Below are 21,826 nucleotides of genomic sequence, written 5' to 3' on the forward strand. Positions count from 1 at the left end.
GACACTGGAAATGGCCTAAATATGTGCACACTCCCAAATAAAAACCCATGTATGATTTCTTTGTAGATATGTGCTGCCTATCATGATGTTAGACACGTGTAGAGGCTGTGATAGACTTTATTTCAATATCTGCACGGTAATGTGTTCTAGGTTAAATCAGGTCCTCCTCTGTTTGTCCTGTGCTCGTGTGTTGATTTAGGGGACTATGCAAATCCGCCAGAATGTAAATAATTTCCAGTGTTTCTATTATTATTTTTCCTTTTGCTTTTGGACCACGTTGTTACCTCATCATCGTATAGACCTACTGAGTTCATTTGATTCCCCCTCATGCCATTAAAAGAGGCTTTGTCCTACTGTACATCGTGTGGTGTAGCCTAGTTGTTCTATAGTCTATAGGCTTTGTTGTTTACAGCTGTGCCATCAACTGTCCAAGGTTTTGTACAGATCAGAAATGTTACATGTTATTTATTGTCGTTCACCATGTGTCCAATGCACATCTGGATATTGTGTGCAATATTTTGTTTAGGAAATTGTACATAGAAATAAAGGCTTTTTGATGTATATACACTCGAACCTCTTGTGGTGTCTTTCATGCTCACGACCAAAACATGCGTCCGATTATAAATATTTAATACTTTTATTATTATCATTGTGATTAGCACTATGATTACTAAAAATAATATTATATACCCACTGCTTCTAAGTCACACTCAGCTATTTAACCCATAAATCTTCACTCTCACCGTTCAAATAACTCGCAGTTGACGCGCTGCACGTTAAACTGCCAACGGTGCGGCTGATAAGTCTGTGTTATGCGTTACCTGAGCCTTTTGTGGCCTATATTATCACTGCGTTACATAAATGATAAATGACTCCGCGGCCTGACAGCGAGTCCAGGCGGGGCGATACCCAGACCGTCCGCAAGATGGCGCCCTCTGCCTGCATGGCTCACGGGGCGCAGCGGGGAGGCACCATTGACTGGAGCCTAACGACCATTATTTCGTCATCATTTGTAACCATGGAGCATGAATTACCTCTTGAAGTCATCAGTGAGGATTTACGACTGGTCAACAAAGGCACGTGATTCTCGAACGCTCTCCCATATTTGGCCGCATACCTGGCAAAGTACAGTAGGGCTTCATTGCTTATAATTCATGATTGCATCCATAAATCGTGCAAGCACACAGGATTATAGCGACAAAGATCTACAAATCGAGGCTTTAAAAATCCAAGCAAATGAGCTCTTACTTTGTAAACTCGTTCTCAGGGCGCTATCCAAATGGCTCCGACTATCAGTTACTAAATTATGGGACTAACGGCGCTGTGAGCGGCTCCTTCAGAGACCCTGGCACCATGCACTCCGGGTCTTTCGGCTACAACTACAATGGCATGGACCTAACCGTGAACCGCACCAACACCGGCAGCCACTTCGGGGCCGTGCGAGAGGATGCCCGGGGTTTCGGGCCGGACGCCCGCTACAGACAGACGCCCAACTGCTCGCTCTCGTCTCCAGATCCGGTGCCGCCGTCGTGCGCCACGGCCAATAACCGGGAGGCGCTGGAACTTAAAAGCCCCTCGCCGCCGTCTGACCGGAGCACGACCTCGACCGGCAACGCTCTCAACAAAAGCAACAGCGCTCATTTCACGGAGATAGAAGACGCCAGCGTCGCCTCCGAGACCGAGGAGGGCGCGCACAGCAGCGGCGGCGGTGGCGGCGGCTCCGGCTCCGGCGCGGCACCCCGGGCGCAGCAGCACCAGGAACCCAACGCCACCTCCTCAACTCCCACGTCAAACGACTGCCAAACGCCGCAAATATTCCCCTGGATGCGGAAACTGCACATAAGCCATGGTATATATGCACATAATCATATTTTGTTTTGAAGGATGCCGCGCTGAGGTTCGCCTGAAGTGTCATAAATCGTTGTTGCATGAGTGAGCAGGTCGGTGTGGATAGAAAACGGGGCTTTATATGTGTGTTTGTGCAGCTTGTTTCGTGGGAGCGCTTGTTTGCGAGGGTCCGGGTTAAAACTAAACATACCCAGAGCCTTGGAGGGTTTGTGAAACGCGGATGTGGCATTGAAATGTGCAGAAAACGATCAGGCTTTTTGACGGCGGGGCCGGCCGGTCAGATACGGAGCTTTGGAGAGCAGAAAAGGGGGCAATAATCTGAGTTGTGTGTGTTGTTGTTGTCGTTGTTGTTGTTGTGTGTGTGTGTGTGTCGTTGTTGGCTGCATGTTCATCCCATGTTGTGTGATCCATGATAAGCCAAAACTCTATATAGCACCCACTTCCCCCCTCTCCTCTCTTGTTGTTGTTGTTGTTATCATCATTCAGTACCACTTCCTAATTCTTCTTGGAATTCTTCTATGAAATTGTAGATATGACTGGACCGGACGGGAAACGGGCCCGAACTGCGTACACCCGCTACCAGACGCTAGAGCTGGAGAAAGAGTTTCACTTCAATAGGTACCTAACCAGACGGCGGCGGATAGAGATAGCCCACGCCCTGTGCCTCTCCGAAAGACAGATCAAAATCTGGTTTCAGAACCGCAGGATGAAGTGGAAGAAGGACAATAAGCTGAAAAGCATGAGTCTGGTGACGGGAGGGAGCGCCTTCCACAACTGAGCATTGTGGGGGAAGTTAAGAAGAAGAAGAAGAAAGGAAAAAAAAGAATAAGAATGATCCTAAAAAAGAGAAGAAAAAGGAAAGAAATCCATGAGTACTGTAAAGCTCTTGAAAGCGCAGCACCTTCCAGCATGCATATTGTGATAGAAAAAGAAGTATTCTGTGGTCTTTTAAAATAAAAAAAAATGCCATTTTAGTTTACAGTCGTTGTATTATGATAGCGTCTACGTGTCATATTTGGAAGAAGAAAAAAAAACAGATGTAAATATTACTGGGAGTATTAATTGTCTCTTGAAGGTCGCCATGTTTCAACTTGAGCTCTTTATTGTAACTTCATACACGGTCTAACAGGAGTAAACTCATTGTACAGTTGAGGGGGGGAGAAAAAAAAGGAAAGAAAGAAGAAGAAACATTTCCAAACCATATGCTGCTCTTCATTGAATGTAAACCTGGTGTATTATGGGGCCATTCGAAGCGCTTTAGTGTTACGTCTCGATGCTATTTGGATGATGGTGATCCTCGCCACAACTTTTCCTCCAACAAGCCAATTGTGTAGCTATAGGATATTTTGTGCATCTCTTGTTTTAGAGCTAATTATGAGCAATGCAAATGTATTCAACCTGTCAATGTGATGAATTTTTAGTGCAAAAGGGTTATTCTGTGGATATATATTATAGGCAGTGATGTGAGCTTTTTTCCCCTCTCGCCAATACGCTTTTTGTATTTGTAAGTGAACTCATAGCGCTTGAAATAAAAAGTTTCTCTCAATATTGCTTTGGACGTGTCTGGATTTGTATCAAACACAAAACAAACAAACAAAACGCGCACAAGTCAGATTATTTTTTAAGGGGAAGGGGAGGGGGGGTAAACTTTTTTTTTTGATCTGCTTGGCCCCCAGAATACGACGCAGTTATTAATGATTAACCGTGCAACTATTCCGAGTGTCAGAACAAAATCATAACACAGGCCCTATTTTCTACTTCTAGTTGTCGCTTTTTTCCTCGCAACTTACAGCAGCAAGAGTGAAAGAGAAAACAACAAAGGTTTGACGCGTGAACTTACCTACTCTCATCTGTGGACGCATCTGGGGGGGAAATAGGGTTGCTGGTAAAATCCCTTCCAAACCACAGAGTGCCTGGCTTTATCTTACAGGTATATAGGCACACATGGCTCAAGTTGGTAAAAAATCCCCTCTTACCAAAGATTGTATAGGCCTATATTACTTACAGACTGTGAAAAGTCACGTGAGGTCCATAAAGTTGGTTTTATGGTTTTGGGGAGTAGACAATGTACTATATAATTCACAACCTTGAATGAAAGTGACGGCTTAACTGCGTGGATGGGACTGGAAAGGCTGGACTGACTGGGGAAGTGTGTGGTGTCCACTCATATTCCCTTACAACAGCTGTAAACTTCAACTAAACGTGGACTAAATATATATTCCACACGTGGCTTGTAAAATATAATTCGAAAACGTCAAACTTCTTGTGCGTGTGTGTGTGTGTGTGTGAGGGAGAAAACGTTTTATACTTTAGATTTGGAGCAGCAAACAAGAGAGGAAAACTAATTCTCATTTATGGATCAAATGGAAATTGGAAAACTTTCTCCAGCATGGACTTTATCTTCAATCAAGCCCCACATGTCTTATATAGTGAATATTGATTACTTTCTGGAGTTTCTCTGATTTAAAAAAAGAAATTCAAAGTGCACATTTCCCAAACGCAATTTGATATTGAGCTTCTTTTTTCTTTTTTTTTTAAAGAGAGGATCCCATCACTCGACCTTAAGAATAATAAGAGCTTTTATGGAGCTGCCATGAGCCGAACTTGAGCGAGGCTCCTGGAGTGATTTATCCGCGATGTGTCAAGTCACCGAGCGGCCAAAGGTGAAGTCCCGGACAACTGCGAGCTGGACGCATGCTGCAGTGGGCTTTAAGCAGAGGAATCACAGCCTTTATGAGGCAGAACGCAAACAAGAAGGCCTGTATCGCTCATAAAAATATGTATAATTGTTATGAGGATTGTGTTTTAATAACTAAAGGCTCCAACCTGGATGGAGAGACGCGCTGCAAATATTTTCCAAAGTCTCTCCAAACTCATTCCAGGTATAAAGTCAAAAGCAGCGGTGAAGCTATATGGGTCCCAGACATTTTGCACATATTCATAACTATTAAGTGGCAATTTAAGCAGCGTAATGAGTATTGCATATTGATAGAGGTAATCTGTAGCCGGATCTCATGCATTATTCATGGCGGCGGGATCATCGGCGGGTCAGTAGACGACAGACCGCCGCAGATGCGTCAGGCAGCAGCGGCGGCTCGGCCACACTTTGCACCGTCACTATCACCGGAGCGATGCTTTTTATTCTATAAACTAAATTGGAAATGAAGTGGAACAACGCAAACACGTCGACGATAATTCAGCACTATTTCAGTTTGGTGGATTTGACGTTAATTCAGTTCTCCTTTTCTAATCTTGGAAGGTGTGTGTGTAAACAATGACCTAGATGATATCAAACGAGTAGGATGCAAAAATATACACAAAGGCGTCTGGGACATCAATGTTAGAGGGAGAGTTACACACAATGTATAGGTTTGGATTTTCAGAAAATGCACAATTTAAACACTCCGTCGGTGTGTGTGTGTGTGTGTGTGTGTGTGTGATAAATATAGTCACGTTAGCACAAAGGGGGAATATAAAGGATAGAAGTGTGTTTGCCAGTTAAACAGGCAAAATGACTCAAATTCATCTTCTAACTTCCACCATATCCCTGTCTGTCAATACACACTTATTAATCCCCCCACTCACACACAAACAGTGTGTGTTGTCCATGTATTGCTCTGACATCTATTTATTGACGTTACTGCTTGGTGATTGATTTGATGGTGATTTTGAAAACACACACACTCTCTCTCTCTCTCACACACACATACATACACACACATGAAACAAATGTCACCTTGAGCATCCGTGAGGCCGGTTTGATCGCGTTGTGGCTCCGCAACATCTGGCAGCGCTGCGAGAAAGTCTCTGTCTACTGGCGGTGTAACGCGACCAAGCTGCCGGCAGAGGGCGCCCCAGCCCCTGCCTGGGTGATGATGGATGGTTTTCTCAGGCCGGCTCTTGTCATTGGGGGCATGTAGGTTACCTAAGAACACAGAAAAAGCCGTGTCATTTCCACAACGTGTTTAATAACGATGCTTTGCTTTACACGGTGTGAGTGGCGAGAGGGGAAACAGCGTTAATCCCGGACACTTGTGTGCACAAAGGAACCTCCTGAGTCAGACGCTTACTCAAAATGTTTGTTTTACTACTAATAGAATATTCTGGAAGGACAACACGAGCAGGTTATAAAATATCTTAAAGTATTATTACGTCATAGCTTCAACGTTTTTCCCCGTGTAGTTGCCTTTATTGGAATAAAGTCACAGACCAAATTTTCCATTGGTAAATTCAAATATGTGTTGTTTATTTGTGTTAATAGATGATTGAGTGGTAAAAGTGCTGAATTGTGTGACATATTAAGGCAGCCACACACACACACACACACACACAGAAGAGACGATCTGTCATCTATATATACCCTGTAGATCCGAATTTGTGTCAATGTGGAATAAACCACAAATTCGCATCTTGGGGAGTATGTAGGTGATGACGCATCACCTTGGGGAGCCTATAGAGTTTGGATTATGCTGATGAAGAATATATACAATCAATTACAATATTTGAGGTCTAAACTCTTCTACATTTTAATTTAAAGTCTTATTTGAAATTCTGGAAACTGTAGTATGTGCAGACTTACACACAAATTGTCAATCGGATGTGTTCTGAGTGTTTTCATCTCCACATTGTTGGACACTGTGACATCTGTGTGAGTTGCAGGACGTGGCCTTCAATGCGGCCATTGTCCTGGACATCATTTATCACGTCTTCCCTACAACACGCTACACACACACCGTCTGTAGCCATGCATGTAGATATAGCCGAGGAGGAGTTTAGTTAGTTTGCAGTGAAATGTGAGCAGCTTTAAAAAAACAGACAGAGCTGCACCAGGCTGAAGACCGGGACAGAGAGGAAACTGAGGAAGATGAGGAGGAGAAGGTAAGTTTAAACAAAGCATGGACTTAAAAGTGATGTGTGTGTGCGTGTGTTTTTGCGTGCGTGTGGGTGCGTGTGCGTGTGTGTGGTTTAAGTATGACGTGAGGGTGTAATGTGTAAAAACTAAATGAATTAAATTGGGGATTAAATGTGATATAAAAATGTGTTTTCCTTGGTATCTATGAATGAAATTGCTTTATGACGAACATAATCCTCAAATGTGCCACATTTGGTGTTTCTTACCCTCTTGTGTGTGTATTTGCTGGCTTGTTCTAGGTGCTATAGGAGTTGGGGGGGAAGGGGGGGGGGGCAGCTGTTGTTACTGTTGATCCTTTGAATTAATTCACAGCGATAAATCCCCCTCATGTGGACACGTGGTTCCTGCAGCTAATTGCGAGAGAGGTTGCAGTGCGCCACATTTGTCAGGCTCCCTGACTGACTGACTGACTGACTGACTGACTGACTTGGAGGGAGGGTGGGTGGGTGCGAGGTGAGGCGCGGGGGGGCCTGAACGAGGAGGGGAGAAAGGGTTCCATCACATATATATGTATGTATAAAGAGAGAGAGGAAGGGAGAGAGAGAGAGAGAAGCTGAAGAGTGAAGATGACTACGGTGATAAGTGCAGTGGGTGTCTTATGGGCCAAACTGAGTGACAACAACAGTGTCATCATGTGGCTCGGCGCGCTTTGAGTTGTTACGTCAGCCTGTTTGGACCTCTGAGACGGCGCACTTATTGTCCTTGTATTTATGTACACGGCGCCTTTTATGGAGGCATATATGCGCTATTCATGAGATTCATGGCGAATGCGAGCAAACGCGCGTTGAGTCATGAGGGAAGCAAAGGAGCTGAACAGACAAGCTATTAGAATGTGACCTCACAGAAAACACCCTGTCCCTCATCTGAGCAAAGATGCGACCATTGGAGTTAGATCTATTAATTAACTTTAAAAAAAATATTAGCTATTATTTATTCAACTACTATGTTATATATTTATATTTAATTATCATAGTGTTTCCCAAAATGAGTTGATCCTGCATAGATTGTTATTAAAACCCAAGTAAATCTTTAACAGGAATAATAAGTAACATTGTCTAGAATGTGAGCCAGTGTTTAATTAAAAGGCCTTGATTTTGATTTGGCTTTTGTTTACATTTGGACCCCTGGATAACTGTAATAATCGTATGACAACAACCTTTATCCTGAACAATAGGATGAACATGTGTGTGACCCAAACCCGTGTCATGGGAGCATCTCTATGCAAATCCGCGGCTCGGCTCGGCGATCAAAGCTCTTCCCGGAGTTAAATATTACCTCTGAGAGGCGATCAGAGCGATTGAGCAAAGATGAACATGAGAGATCAAAGCGCCGCCGAGGCTCGCATCGATCGATCCGCCGCCGCAGAAGCAGCAGCAGCTCGGATCGTCCCCGCGTATATACAGACGCACCAACCCCGGGCCTCATTATAGAAACTTGTGGACGGAGGAGACGCCGTGTGTTGCCTTGTAATGGATGCTGCTGACCACCGCTGCTGCTCCAATAAGTGCTCACCGTCTGATCACTCATTTAAATTACACCACGGAGGAGGAAGAAGAAGGAGGAGAGGAGGAAGAAGACGAAGCAGAGGATCGAGGCCCATTACGCAAACAAGATGTAATGCACTTGGTATGTGAATGTGATGGCATGACAGAAAAAAAAAACAAGCCCGGCCTCAATCTGTAAAATACTGATCGCTTTCTTTGGCCTGGACGATTGATGGCGTCTCTGGCATCAGTCCTGCGATGGGAGTTGAGCCCATGTTGGAATTTATTATTAGCCTACACACTGTCTGGACACATTCCCGGGACTGTCTGGACAACAACAAAAAAAGCAAAAAAGAAATGTAAGATGGCTGTGTTATCCATACAGCTCTATATAGGCTCCTTGTTTTGGTTTTAGGCCCCCCAACATACTGCCTGATTGCTTGTAAAATGAGCTCTTGCGTAATCCCAATCTCTGAACTTCCTCACAGAGCCTCAATCTAAAGCCCCTTGAGACAGTTTATGGGAGTTCAGTGGCAAAATAGTTCACCCCTGTGTTGCTCCTTGTTGTGGATTAGCATAATTTCCATTCTAATCTCCATAAACAGGGTGTAGATGCAGTCAATCTGACACACACAAACACACACACACACACACACACACACACACATACATAGAGGTGTGAGAAAGAGCGTTTTAAGCATTATATCCCAAAGCTATTACCATGTATGAAACTGCATGCATGATCAGCAGAAAGGGGTTCTTTTACTACACACACACACACACTCTCTCCCCCCCACACACACACACACACACTTGAGGGGGAGAAATGCTATGCAGGGCGGTCTGTGCTGCAGAAAGCCTGTCCACTCTGCTTCCACTGGCAGCTACGGCGAGACTCTCTGCAAAAAAAGGATTATTGTAATCTGGGATTGTTCCTCTCTCTCTCTCCCTCTCCCTCTCCTAAAGGTGAGACGCGTGGTTATTTGTTTTAGAATGGATGTTTTTTTTTATAGCGCGGAGTGAATGTGAGGTTTTGAATGTAAGGCGGCCGGGTGTTGTGCGGCGGACTGGGTTATGTGTCTTTATGATTTACGAGCCTGACTCCGAGCGGCGGTTCACCCAGAGTTCATAAAGCTGCATGCCTCCAGACTTATTCTCTCTCTCTCTCTGTTTCTCTCTCTCTTTCCCTCTCTCTCCCTCCCTCTCTCTCTCTCTTTCTCTCTCTCTCCGTCTGCAAAAGTGTGTGTGATTTTACTCTCTTTAATGTCGAAACGAGCGGTGTATTTAATGCAATTAATCTACAGGTTTTGGTTCAGTTCAGGGCATGACATTCATTTTTTTTAAGTATTATTTAATGTCTCCTGGTTGTGTATTTTATAGAGTGTGACTGAAATATTTTTTTTTCTATCTTTCATGTTACAGAAATGACAGGCCTGACGCTGATTTCTGCAGTCAAAAGGGCCTAAATTAATTTTTAAAAATCCATATTAACCATGAAATTGAAAGAGAGTGTATGAATTTGCACATTGAATTTGTATGAAGAAAATAGTGACTTATTATAGTTTAGATGGTGTCGTTTGTTGTTATTAATACCATGCGATTTATTCTACTGTCCTCAATCAACCAAAAATCTGCCTCTACCCCAAAATAACCACATTTCCCAAATCATCAGTGTGCTTTCATTCATTACTGAAGAACAGAAAAGTGTAATCTGATCAAACAAGATGAGCATCGCAGTTCCAGGCCACATGAGGTCTTCTGTCATTTCAACAATATGGGAATAATTTCATTTCCGATCAGATTACACAAGATTATCATCGAATTATGTTGTTGTTTTTTGGAGGGACTCTCATTTCCACCAAACTCTCCTGCCAGTTTTTTCCCCTTGCCTCCTTGTGCAGGAGAGGCTTCGCTATTCATGTCAGCGCACTATTGAGCAGATAAGATGGATCATTTGGTCTCCACCCTGATTCTGTCTCTGTCCCCCTTTTCTCTCTCTCGTCTCTCTTAGTCCTCTCAGGCCAGAAGCGCCGGGTCTCTCTGGAAAGCTGCCATGTGACATTTGGCTGCCTGCGCTCTGTCAGTCAGGAGGTCAAAGGGGCACCCGGTGCACATTTCATGGAAAATGCAGAAAACTACATACAACATCCAGCGCGACTTGGACTTCCACAGTCAGTCTGCGTACCATCAGGCGGCCCACCGTCCCGCCAGTGGCTTTGTCTACAGCCAACCTCTGCAGTCTAAAACGCCAAAAAGCAAAGTTTCTATGAGCAAAAACGTTTTCCCCTGGATGAAAGAGTCCAGACACTCCAATCAGAAACACGGCAGAAGGATCACAGGTCTGTAAAACTGAGGCCTTCACACATAATACCCCATAACAGCTTTTATAGTCAATTGAGGGTGTGGTTATTAATGGGTTAATTGTTATATTTCCACATTTCCCAGTTCGAATGGCTCCTTTGCTATTGGTTATCCGTGAGTGAGGAGCAAACCCACTTTTACTCAGTGCATTTAAATGGTCTATTACTGAAAACAAAAGGTGGGATAAAGCAAAACACGGGAAAGAACCTTCTGAAATTACACTGACAGGTCTGAAATCATTTAAATAACACCCCAACAACTAAATCTAAATGATAGAGGTTTTATGCTCCTGTTGAAGTTGTAATACTTATTTTAGCAGATTAATGTGTCAATTAAATTAAACTAAATGTTGGATTACGAAGACAAACTGGAGACCTTGGGTGTATTTTACGCAGACCTCATGTCTATTCTAGATCTTTTAAAGGGCAGGATGATGATTTCTAATTCCTCCCTCTCAGAACTCCTTCTTGTCTAACTGTTTGTCTCGACAGACTGCACAGTGACCGAGATGTGTCCAGGCGCGACCCCGGCCTCCAAGAGGACGCGCACCGCGTACACGAGCGCGCAGCTGGTGGAGCTGGAGAAGGAGTTCCACTACAGCCGCTACCTGTGCAGGCCGAGGCGGGTGGAGATGGCGGGCCTGCTCAACGTCCACGAGAGGCAGATCAAAATCTGGTTTCAAAACCGGAGGATGAAGCAGAAGAAGGACGAGAGAGTGAAGGGCCTCGCCTCCTCCTCCTCCCCCTGCGGCTCCCCCACCGCCCCGGGCAGCCCCACTCTCTCCAGCCTGGGTTACGTGCATCTGGGCGGAGATTACCAGCCGGCCTCCCCTCAGCTCAAGTCCCAACACCACCAGCCCCAGTCAGTGTACACACACCCGGCAGCAGAATACTCCAAATACACACCAGCGCCTGCGGGCTGTGACCCTCTGCAGTATGACGCGCAGTATACCGGCGGCTCACACACTCCGAACCCAAACCTGACAGTAGACGATGTCAGCGGGTCATATTTCCCAGAGTGCTGCGCGTCACAGGACAGAATCCTGCAGGCTCCAAAGCTGACTCATCTGTAGTGCTCTCTCTCTCACACTCTCTCTCTCTCTCTCTCACTCACACACACACACACACACACACACACACACACACACACACACACACACACACACACACACACACACACACACACACACACACACACACACACACACACACACACACACACACACACACACACACCTAACGCGCTTCAATGAGCCTGCTATGCATGCTTTATTATTTATTATTGCTAAGGAGAGCTATTTATCATTCATCCTATAGGAGATAGACATTATTTATTTGTTTGGACGTTATTATTTATTATTACGGGTTGTTATTTTTTTAAATTCTGTGTTGTGTTATAACTTTGAGAGTTGCACAGGATTGCATGCGGGCCTAAAGGTTCAGCATTCAGACGCGCTGTAATACAGCCTAAATTAAAACGCACACTGCTGTTACTTGGGCTAAATAAATAAATTAAAGCAGTTCGCTGAGATCCTCATTAGATTTGATCTCCAGAGTAAAGACTCCATAGCGTGCGGCGCACAATAAGACGATGTAACGCAGAGGAAATGCATATCTCCGTTTTTGTTATAGCCTATAAAATAGTCATAAAATCCCATTAAAACCTACTTAATTGGCTCTTACATATATGACTGTGGTGGTGATAGGATTTGGAAGATGTATACTTTAACGTTATAGTGGATGTGTCGTTAAGGAGCTTATAAGGGGAAATCTGCCAAAACAAAAATGAGGCTTATATGGCTTTTAAATGTGTCTTTGTTCTTTTATGGGCAAACTGGGCCACACAATCTGTCAATCTGTGAAAAAGAGCCAATGATTGATCACCGAATCCACTGCTGCTGCTCCTTTTCTCCGCCACTGTCTGATTCAGGGGAGTCTGGCTGCAGGCTCCGTGTTGTCGTGAAGGCCAAAGAGGAGATATGTTGAGCGCTAACAAAAGCTCGCTACCAAACTAATGTGTGAGTTTTGGGAGCAAAGTGGAAATTTCCCCCTTTCGAACTGTCTGTTACCTACCCTAATAGATCAAATCTGACTGGGAGGGGCCTGAGGGCCAAGTCTAAAAACAAACAAGGATAGAACAGTTAAATAAATATGGAATATTACCTGAACCTCCCCTTCGATGTCAACTAAATAACACACAAGTCTGCGAATTGTAATGGTTGCAGTGACATTACACGTTTTTAAGATAATGAAAGATGAATGTGTTTGTCTAATTTTTCCTCCTTCTCGACTATTATGCCTATAATTTATATCGTCATCAATTCTTTTCCTTATTATTGTTGTGATGCGGAGCTATAGTGTAGGAATGACTGTAGCCTGGCGCGTCCTGATGTTGTGTTTCTTATCAGATGGATGAGCGCGTTTGATTGAAGCATTTGTCATGTAAATGCGAGCCGTTTGATGGACGAGCCTGCAGACTTGACAGAGCGCCGAGGGTCCTCCGCCATTGGCGTTTAGCGGGTCACATGGTGTGTCAGGAAGGTGATATGAGGGTGGAAGGCACTTTTACAGCTTTGACATACTACCTAGAAGGTTAGGGCACAAGGAGCACCGATTAATGACCGCTCGCTCTTAATCAATTCTCAGCAAACAATAGGCCCGTCCAGGATGAACTCCTACCTAGACTATCCCGTGTGCAACCGGGGAGGCAACATTTTCAGTGCCAAGGCCGGATACCACAACCTGAACCACGGATACATGTCGCCTTTATCCTCCAACTCCTGCGCAACAAGTGATAGCTACGCACCGGACGGCCGCTTGGTTGGCGCAAGTCCCGGGCCGCATCAGAGCCCGAGCCTGCCTCTCCACCACCAAACACACACGGTCAACCTGGACCTGCAGTTCGCCACGCCGGGGAACTCAGTGTACGCGCCGCCTTTGGAGTACGGACATCACCAGTACGGTCTGGGCCCGGAGCAGGACCGGGGCTTCATCCATGCACAGGTTTCACCCATTGGGACAAACATGGCTCCTTACAGCGGGGAGAGTGTGTGCGGGCCCGGAGTGGCACCGGCTAACCAGTACCTCCACTTTAACGCTACCGGGGAGCAGAGGCAGCAGGATTACGCAGAGAGTGCGTACACAAGGTTACCGGCCCAGAGCAAGGAAAAGGACTTAGATCACGTAGAGCAAACTTCCAAAACATTCGACTGGATGAAAGTAAAGAGGAATCCTCCTAAAACAGGTTTGTTTATCATTTCAAAGATAACTGTAAGACACCAAAGTTTCCCGATAAGCGTGCAACAGTGCGTACAAAGTCCCACATTTAATGTTATTCCGTTTGTCTTACATCTGATTTAAACTCAGGAGAAATTGTATTTTGCAAATAATTAATATATCTGATTGTCACATTTGCCATTGCCATTATTCCCACGCTGTGGCCTCTCCAGTCTCATGTGTTCATCCATCCTCTCATCACTCATCTCCCCTCACGCAGCCGTCCTGTCGGAGTTCGGAGTTCCCGGTCAACACAACGTGATACGCACCAACTTCACCACCAAGCAGCTGACCGAGCTAGAGAAAGAGTTCCACTTCAATAAGTACCTGACCCGGGCGCGGAGGGTGGAGGTGGCCGCCAGCCTGGAGCTCAACGAGACGCAGGTTAAAATATGGTTTCAGAACCGAAGGATGAAGCAGAAGAAACGCGAGAAACTGGGCTGCGTCCTGGGAGCCGCTACAGGCGCACCTGTGGAGAAGCTCTCCGGCTCTGACGCGTCTCCAAAGGCTAAAGGAAATGACCCTGAGCCGTGATGGGACTTCCACCTCTGACTGTTGGGGGGGCCTGAACAATTTTCCATATTTCCCCCCGGTCACACCATTCCAGATAAAACTGTGAAACATGCTTGTGGACGTGTGGAGTGCACAGGGTGCGCGTCTCTCCCTCTCTCTGTGTGTCTGTGTGTCATGTGCTTTAGTGCATTGGGTTTCTTAACTGGATGCTGGGAGAAACTTTAAAATGTCTTAGGTGCATTTGTCAGCTTCCTGTCCTACATGAAAACATGTTTTATGTTGGAACACTGAACTATTCGGTGTCTTTGTTTGCACTATTTATTTACAGGGTATTTTCCAACACTGGTTTTGTTGATTTATCTAAATAAAGCCTATAAAATGAGAAATTAAGAATGTGGTTTCAAAATGCAAGGTGAGATTTTAATAAATGATGAAAATTCACGTTCAGTTGAGACTTTTTTTCTTTCACAGAATACAACTTTTCCTCGAGTTCATTAAATTATATATATATATATATATGTATAAATCCCCATTAGACAAGTTTTGAATTAGAATGCACATATATTTACCTCCATTAATAGTCTGGCCAAAGTCTCCCTGCATAATGTGACAAGAGGAATCTTTCACAACACATGGGGTGGTTCTCACTGACCTTTTCACCTCCAAATACCTCCAGGGGATCTAAACATGACAACAAACTCCGGGGAGCCAGGTTTCACACTTGATTTGTTACCCAAATTCTATTTAGATACAAGCAGGTTCCAGAACATCTCCACAAATCCAGTTGAGTTTTTGCAGAATTTACTTGACTTGCTTTTATATTTACACGCCACCTTTAGAGTTGAAAACCAGAAGGACGAGGTTGACAATTTAACATCCCGGTGTTTGTTTTGACTTCACCTTTGGTTAAACGTTTGCTGGACCTGACCACCTAGTTTTCAGCTGATGGTATAGGGGCAGTAGTTTCAATATTTGCACTGGGTGTTAGGTTTGCGCACACACACTCTCTGCCCCAGCAGCACTGGCCTGTTGGTGCCCTTTTCCTAAAGCAGAGGTTCACAGAGAGTTCAGGCACAAATGAATTCAGAGTCAATCTGTCAAGACACCAGAAAGGCTTGGAGAAGTCGACTCCTGCCCTCCCACTTTTTATAATTTTGCCGGTGTTGTTTTTTAATATTCAGACTAATAAGATTCGAAGCCATTCAAGTCGATATTCTAGTTTGCGCAAGTGAAAAACTGTTCCAGGTTCCGGACCTCTGCAAAACAAGTTTCTTGGAAATGGAAATCAGCAATCGTTTGTAATATATCTGCATGAGTGTGCAGTTCTCTTACAACTATATTAAAAATTAATACATTGCCACGAATAGAAGTTACAGTTGAAATACCATACTGCCCATTACTGTAAATTAGAAAGGGGCTGAGAGGTTTGTTGCCATGCATTTCCTTACAAGCCAAAAGCTTCAGATGACTCACAAGGCCAAGGACTGGGGGAGACGACACCTCGAAAGAGTGAATAGTGACAGATTCAACAACAAAGAAGGGGACGGTAAAGGAAAACAAGTGTGGGACTTCATTCCAGAGGTGTGATCCCTGCCATCTCTGTAGGTAATACCTCAGTGCTCCCAGCGGGCTCTCCATCTGGAGGTGTCAGAGTCGGCGCTGCAGCCAACGCCGCGGAGACAGATGTTCAGCCGGGGAGGAGGAGGAGGATGTTTTTCACTGCCTGGATCAGCGTCGAGCCACTTGCGCCGTCTGGAGAATGTAGGGCAGGGAGAGGAGACGAGCAGAAAATGGTTAATGGACACAAAGGGACGCGCTAACAGATCCTAGCCCGGGTACAAAAACAATCACACATGTACCACATAAGCCCCCAACACCTGACTGTTCAAACACCAGGCCTATTTATAGAATCGGCACGACTCAAGCTTTTTCCTCAGATATGTTACACATCTTTCTGGTCGCCCCAACCCGCCACTGCACTTTGGAGGTCAACCCGGTGCTGTTTGTACCCCATGCTGCTCGCAGTTGTTGCAGGCTCTTTTACAAGTCTATTGCCAGGCTCACTTCCTTGGTTTTCTACCAGTTCCCCTGTCGCATGTCACTCGGCGGGGTACCGGGGCTTCAAAGGAAAACTAGGAGCATGTATTCATGGGGTAACGGGGGGTTGGTAATCTACAGAGATACCACAGAAGTCATTTTTATTGGCAGATATCAAACGCGGCTATTTGAGTTAGCGACGGTTATCCTGCCGTGTGTACCTTGATCCCTTGACAGAAGAGATAAACCTGATCTGTGATGGTGCATTCGTCGAAGCGTGGGAGTGAAATATCCCTCAATCAGAGAAATATGATTAATAAAAACGAACCTACATTTCTTTATACACTTCTTTAGGTGATATAATCGAAATTAAAACGACAGAAATCACAGAATCACATATGTTTTGCATTTCAAACACCTCATTTCCATATCAGCCAGGGCGGAAAATCCTATATGTACGTCGGCGGCCATTGCTAGTTGCGAAACGCTGCGTGGTTGTGCATGGCACGGTCTGCTCTTCCTTTGTTATGGCAGAGGCTCCTTTTAGCCCACACTGGGAGATTCTTCCCAACCATCCCCCATCCGAGTCAGGCTCTATTGGATCTGGAGACGGCAGCCAACCTGAAGCCCCCCAGCCTCTTGGGTCCTCCTGCGACTGCATCCTCTCCTCACTCCATCAGCATAGTAACTGAGAGAGACAAGTGACTTGGCCAGGGTTAACGTCTTAATACTCCCTGGGATTGCCTCCAGGATCCAAATGGCTACCCCTAATAGTTTTCCTCCTCTGTGTGCCTGTCAGCCCGCCATGACTATATGGCGTAAGAAAAACAAGGCCAGCTGAGAGCCAGAGTAACGAAGCAGCACAGTGAAATAATGAGGGGTGGTGAGAATGAGCAGAGCACAGCAGCTGTGGACGGTTTGCGGCGTGGAACGGGGATAAAGATACAGAGCGGAAGTGATGCTGTAGCTGCCGAGACGCTGGCGCTCCACGGCTCGATACTTTGCATGGAGAGTCTGTACACTTGAAATTAAACCGGCTCCTTCCTCAGAGCCCAGGAGAAGGGGGGGGGGGGGGACCAGAACTCAATCAGTGTCACGTCACATGGTTCAAAGCGGCCAATTCGATGCTGCCAGGAGGTTGAGAAATGCAAGGTGACAGTTCATTTTACCACTGACAGTGTGTCGGTCTCGCTTGCTGGTTCCCCAGTCAATTCCCAGCGAGCAGTGAAGGTTGCTGCAGACAGACAGCAGCTCCCCCCCTCCGCCACCGATCTCTCATCGACCACACTCTGCTTTGTATTCCAATTAACTGGACAGAGGGAGAGGCGGCAATGTGCAGGATCACAAGCAAAGCGGACACATTCTCTGGCGTCCTTCCAGTCTCTCAATCCCCCCTATCGATACCCTGTGCTTCCCTTTCTCTTTCCTTCCCTTTCCTCTGTCCTCAGCTCATGACAAGGGCCAGTTGTTCCAGGGGGATAATTCATAGATTCTTTTTAACAACTGCCTCTAGGGACAATGTCTTGGTAATGAATAATGGGTCTCTCTCATACATTCATACATCATGTGTAATAGAGGTATGTAATCACTCAGTCGAGTCAGAGCACGGCGAGATGTAACCGCTATCCTTAACAGACACCTCAAATAATGCTGAATTAATATTTTGAAATGGCTCATATATCCTAACATAATACAATTTGAATCATTTTCTATTCAATGCTCCCAGGGCTAACATGGGATGTGAGCACAAGCTGTCGCTCCACCCGCCAAGTCAACGCGTGCCTGACTGAAGGCTGTAGATTTAGCGCAACACATTTGCCCTCTCTGTCTTTTGTGTCCTCAATCTATCATCACTTTTTACCACACTCAGACCAAAGCCACCTACAATGACACATGTTTGAGCAATGGGTGGGATGGGAATACAATGATTCCGAGGAAATCCGCAAAGTAAACTACCTCTTTTTATCTCCTCCAGCAACACAAACATTGACAACAGACCCTTAAGCATCAGGCCAAACACCTTTTCATCAAGGTTTTGAATACGCTGTGATGCATTTGAGGACTTTTGTCCCGTTGTCAGAGATTACCAATTAGAAAAGGTGACACCTACTCTCCTTACTGAATGATATATGCAACTATATTTGAAAGAAATCACAAGAAAAATAATTTCATACAACACGAGTGTCCTGTCCATTGTTAGAGCAATAAAATGTTGCATTAGTGATTATCTCATTTCAAACAAAAATATGCATTTTAATAACAGAACTTTTCACAATTTTCCAGTCTTAACCTAAAGTAGTGATAAACTGATATTCACAGAGCCTGAAAGACAGGCATGGGTGCTTCACTATTTGTCCCTCTGACCTGCTAAGAGTCCCTGCCTATCTCGAGAATGCAATCAACACACACACACACACACACACACACACACACACACACACACACACACACACACACACACACACACACACACACACACACACACACACACACACACACACACACACACACACACCGTGCCCTCAGGATCCTCCTGACTCTCTCTTCTGGCTCTATCAGATCAGAGAGACCTGCTGTCCCTCCCCACACCGCAATGCAAATGAAAAGGAATGCGCTGATAAAAGGCCAGATCCCAGAGATGAGAGGGGAAAAGGAGGACAGAGGCAGTGAATGCTAAAGGGGAAGAACCTCTCGGGGAGATGAGAGGTGGCGGAGGAGTCAGTGTTGGTAGTAGCTGGAGATCATAGCCTTGCTCCCCCTCAGTGGCGTTTGATACAGGGCTTTTGTCGCTCTTTCAGCAGTGCATTGTTGGGTGGTGTAATCCCCGTCGGATTACAAAGGGCTTCCCTTTTCTTATGGGGCGGACCCAGCAGGCAGGTGGCTGGGGCTCTGTGGAGCTGTCAAGGGGAGGGAACCTCTTTTCCAGGGAGGGGACCCCAGTTCCTCTTACCTTCACAGGGGCTTTTTGCTGGGAGGCCAGTCAGGAACAGGTCAACATGGGGACAATTCTGACATGGGATTCAACTCACCCTGACCCTGTGGCTTCCCTGTCGAGATGCGACAGAGAATGAGGCCACCATAAAAAAAAATAGCATTCAGTGTGATATGCTGAGAAAAAACATTTAGATTATACAATGAAGGGAATGGGGGAAAGGGAAACATATATATATAATAAAGATAGATCAAATGCTTAATTGTCAGTATTAATTGTATACAGCCATCAAATGTCAAACCACTACAGTTTGAAAACACTTAAGTAATATTTTACCAAAAAGATGCAAAAACTCTCAAAATTCAATGAGCAATTTAACTGTCTGTTTGCATATATGAGCTTCAAAAGCAATTACATTTTATTAAATACAAAAGGTCTAACTCAGCTTTGATGAAAAATATAGTTCAATCGTCTAACGTTAGTTATTCTGCTGATGAACGAAAATATTAACATTGCTTTCATGTGTTGGTAGAAATAATTCCCTCATTTAGGCATTTGCTGGCAAATACTGTACAGCAAATTGCTCATTCTATGGATTAACCTTTGCTCCTCTACACCTCTGGACCAACTGGCTTTTTCAAAACACATATAGTTTGTATCTAATGTCCCATATGGACGTGAACAAAAGTTAAATGCGCCATAACTCACAATGCCCGTTTGTCGTACAAACATTATGAGTAGCACTTGAAGGCATCATTAGCATGTGAGGAAACTGTGGGTACGAGCTGGTGTTACCCTCATTTAGTACCATTTAGTTAGAATGGTCGTCAAATTAAGGTGAGCAGATGGATTTGTTGGCAGGAAATATTTAGAGTGAAACAATAAATGGAAGATTACCATGAAAGAATCAAAGCTGTAGCGTTTTCATGGAGTCCGGTCCAGTTTTGCTAACATACCGACAGGCTTCACTGTCACTTCCGGTTAAGGTGAGCTCGCGCGTGCTGTTGTCACATTTATTTGCTGCGTCACTGGCCTGAATAGTAAGTTAATTTCGTTTTTATTTCTAAGTTGGTAATTACAGAGAACATAAAACTTATCTATTCTATGGAAGACAATTTTTAGATTTCACGAACATTTAGTTTGTGTATTATTCAAAGGAGCTTCCATCGTTTACCGTTAATATAAAAGTAAACGTAAAATTGGAAAATATTTAGAAGAATATCAATTTATCTGTATTTGTTTCGTCATACAATTGAGTTATCAAACAGCAACTTTCTGAATTTAGTCTCAGTCAAATGGAAATATGCTCCATGGTAAATGCAAACCACAGGCCTGTAGTCTAAAAAAATATCGTGTTTGTAGTTGGTATAGTTAAGGCAGAAAAAAAGCCTGTATAAAAGGCATGGGTTGCAATTTGAGATGTCAAAATTAAATTTATTTAAGTTTAATTGGTCAGAGATTTTGTTGGCACCCAGTTTGTGTATCAGGGGACAAGTCCTGGAGCCCTGACTTATGGTTGAATAGCTTTTTTCAGCTGAATTATCTCCTTTTGCAATTCCTCTTTTGCTGACTAGTACTTTTTAAAACTCCTTAAAGAAGAGAATGAGCTTCATTGTCATTTCTACACCTCAGATATGAAAATAATACTTAAGAAGGACTTTAAAGTTGTAGTCAGTTTTTCTGCGTACAGTACAAGTTTTCATTTGTGGTAGGCAGTCCAATTTAAAATAACGTGCCACTTTATGAAACCCTGTGGGGAACTTCTCTGTTATGTTGCCCCATATTTCCACAGAGGTCAGGTTACTAAATATCAGCAACCCAGCAGCATATCTACATTCAGAGGGATTCAGTGTCTTGCTCAAGGACACTTCAAGAGAGTGGATGCTTGCCAGCCTGAGCCAACTTCTTCTGGTTTTAGCTTTGAAGGTATGTCGAAGGTATTCAAATATTATTTAATACACACCACTGTGTTTTGTTGAATATGGGAAATCTTGGCATACTTTATGACAGAGTTGCAGTACTTTGCATACACAGTACTAGTCTTACAACAACACTTCCGTCCATGTTATCTTTTTCCATTTGATTATGAAACACATAAACCCCAGATCACTGAAGCAATGAACCAATGAAGGGAAAGTACGAAAAGAGAGGCAAAGATTTATGACAGACATTTAATGACAATATTTATTATTATTTATTTTACAAATGGTACTAGTGAAATAAATCTCATACAAAGGACTGGGTGATCAGTTTTACTACTTGTGCACACTTGTTCACACCCTTACCACAGCTATATTTTGCAGTTTTCTAAAAGCTCCCAGTGTACAGGAGTGTGGCCCCGTTTGTGGCTTGATGCACGACCGTGTTAGCTCAGGCAGTGAAGTCTTGCTGCTGTCAATCAGGCCTTGTCATCAGCCTTGTGTGTGTAACCGGCACACGGATGACTTCCGCTGTGCACCTGCTC

The 21,826-nt window shown here is 44.5% G+C and overlaps 4 protein-coding genes across 4 annotated transcripts in view; 3 read left to right on the forward strand and 1 right to left on the reverse strand.

The window, feature by feature from the left end:
• The first annotated feature begins 1,236 nt into the window (after window positions 1-1,236).
• hoxb5b (homeobox B5b) lies at window positions 1,237-3,335 on the forward strand. Its single transcript, XM_076151659.1, has 2 exons — window positions 1,237-1,849; window positions 2,379-3,335. The coding sequence occupies exons 1-2, from the start codon at window positions 1,237-1,239 to the stop codon at window positions 2,624-2,626; spliced, it is 861 nt and encodes a 286-aa protein (XP_076007774.1). The 3' UTR covers window positions 2,627-3,335.
• Window positions 3,336-3,852: 517 nt separating this feature from the next.
• The window catches only part of cdk5rap3 (CDK5 regulatory subunit associated protein 3), a 69,572-nt gene continuing 51,598 nt past the window's right edge, over window positions 3,853-21,826 (reverse strand). The window contains exon 15 of the mRNA XM_076151657.1: window positions 3,853-3,864. The gene's annotated coding sequence lies outside the window, so the exon portion shown is untranslated. The remainder of the gene's footprint in view (window positions 3,865-21,826) is intronic.
• Window positions 10,370-11,677, forward strand: LOC143001907 (homeobox protein Hox-B3-like). The gene is made up of 2 exons (XM_076151756.1): window positions 10,370-10,583; window positions 11,097-11,677. Exons 1-2 carry the CDS (start codon window positions 10,370-10,372, stop codon window positions 11,675-11,677), a joined length of 795 nt encoding a protein of 264 aa, XP_076007871.1.
• On the forward strand, window positions 13,272-14,414 carry hoxb1b (homeobox B1b). The gene is made up of 2 exons (XM_076152159.1): window positions 13,272-13,848; window positions 14,101-14,414. The coding sequence occupies exons 1-2, from the start codon at window positions 13,272-13,274 to the stop codon at window positions 14,412-14,414; spliced, it is 891 nt and encodes a 296-aa protein (XP_076008274.1).

The sequence above is a fragment of the Genypterus blacodes genome, unplaced genomic scaffold (assembly GCF_046128005.1).
Source record: "Genypterus blacodes isolate CSIRO-AG114 ecotype Tasmania unplaced genomic scaffold, CSIRO-AGI_Gbla_v1 ptg000055l_1, whole genome shotgun sequence".
NCBI lineage: Eukaryota > Metazoa > Chordata > Actinopteri > Ophidiiformes > Ophidiidae > Genypterus > Genypterus blacodes.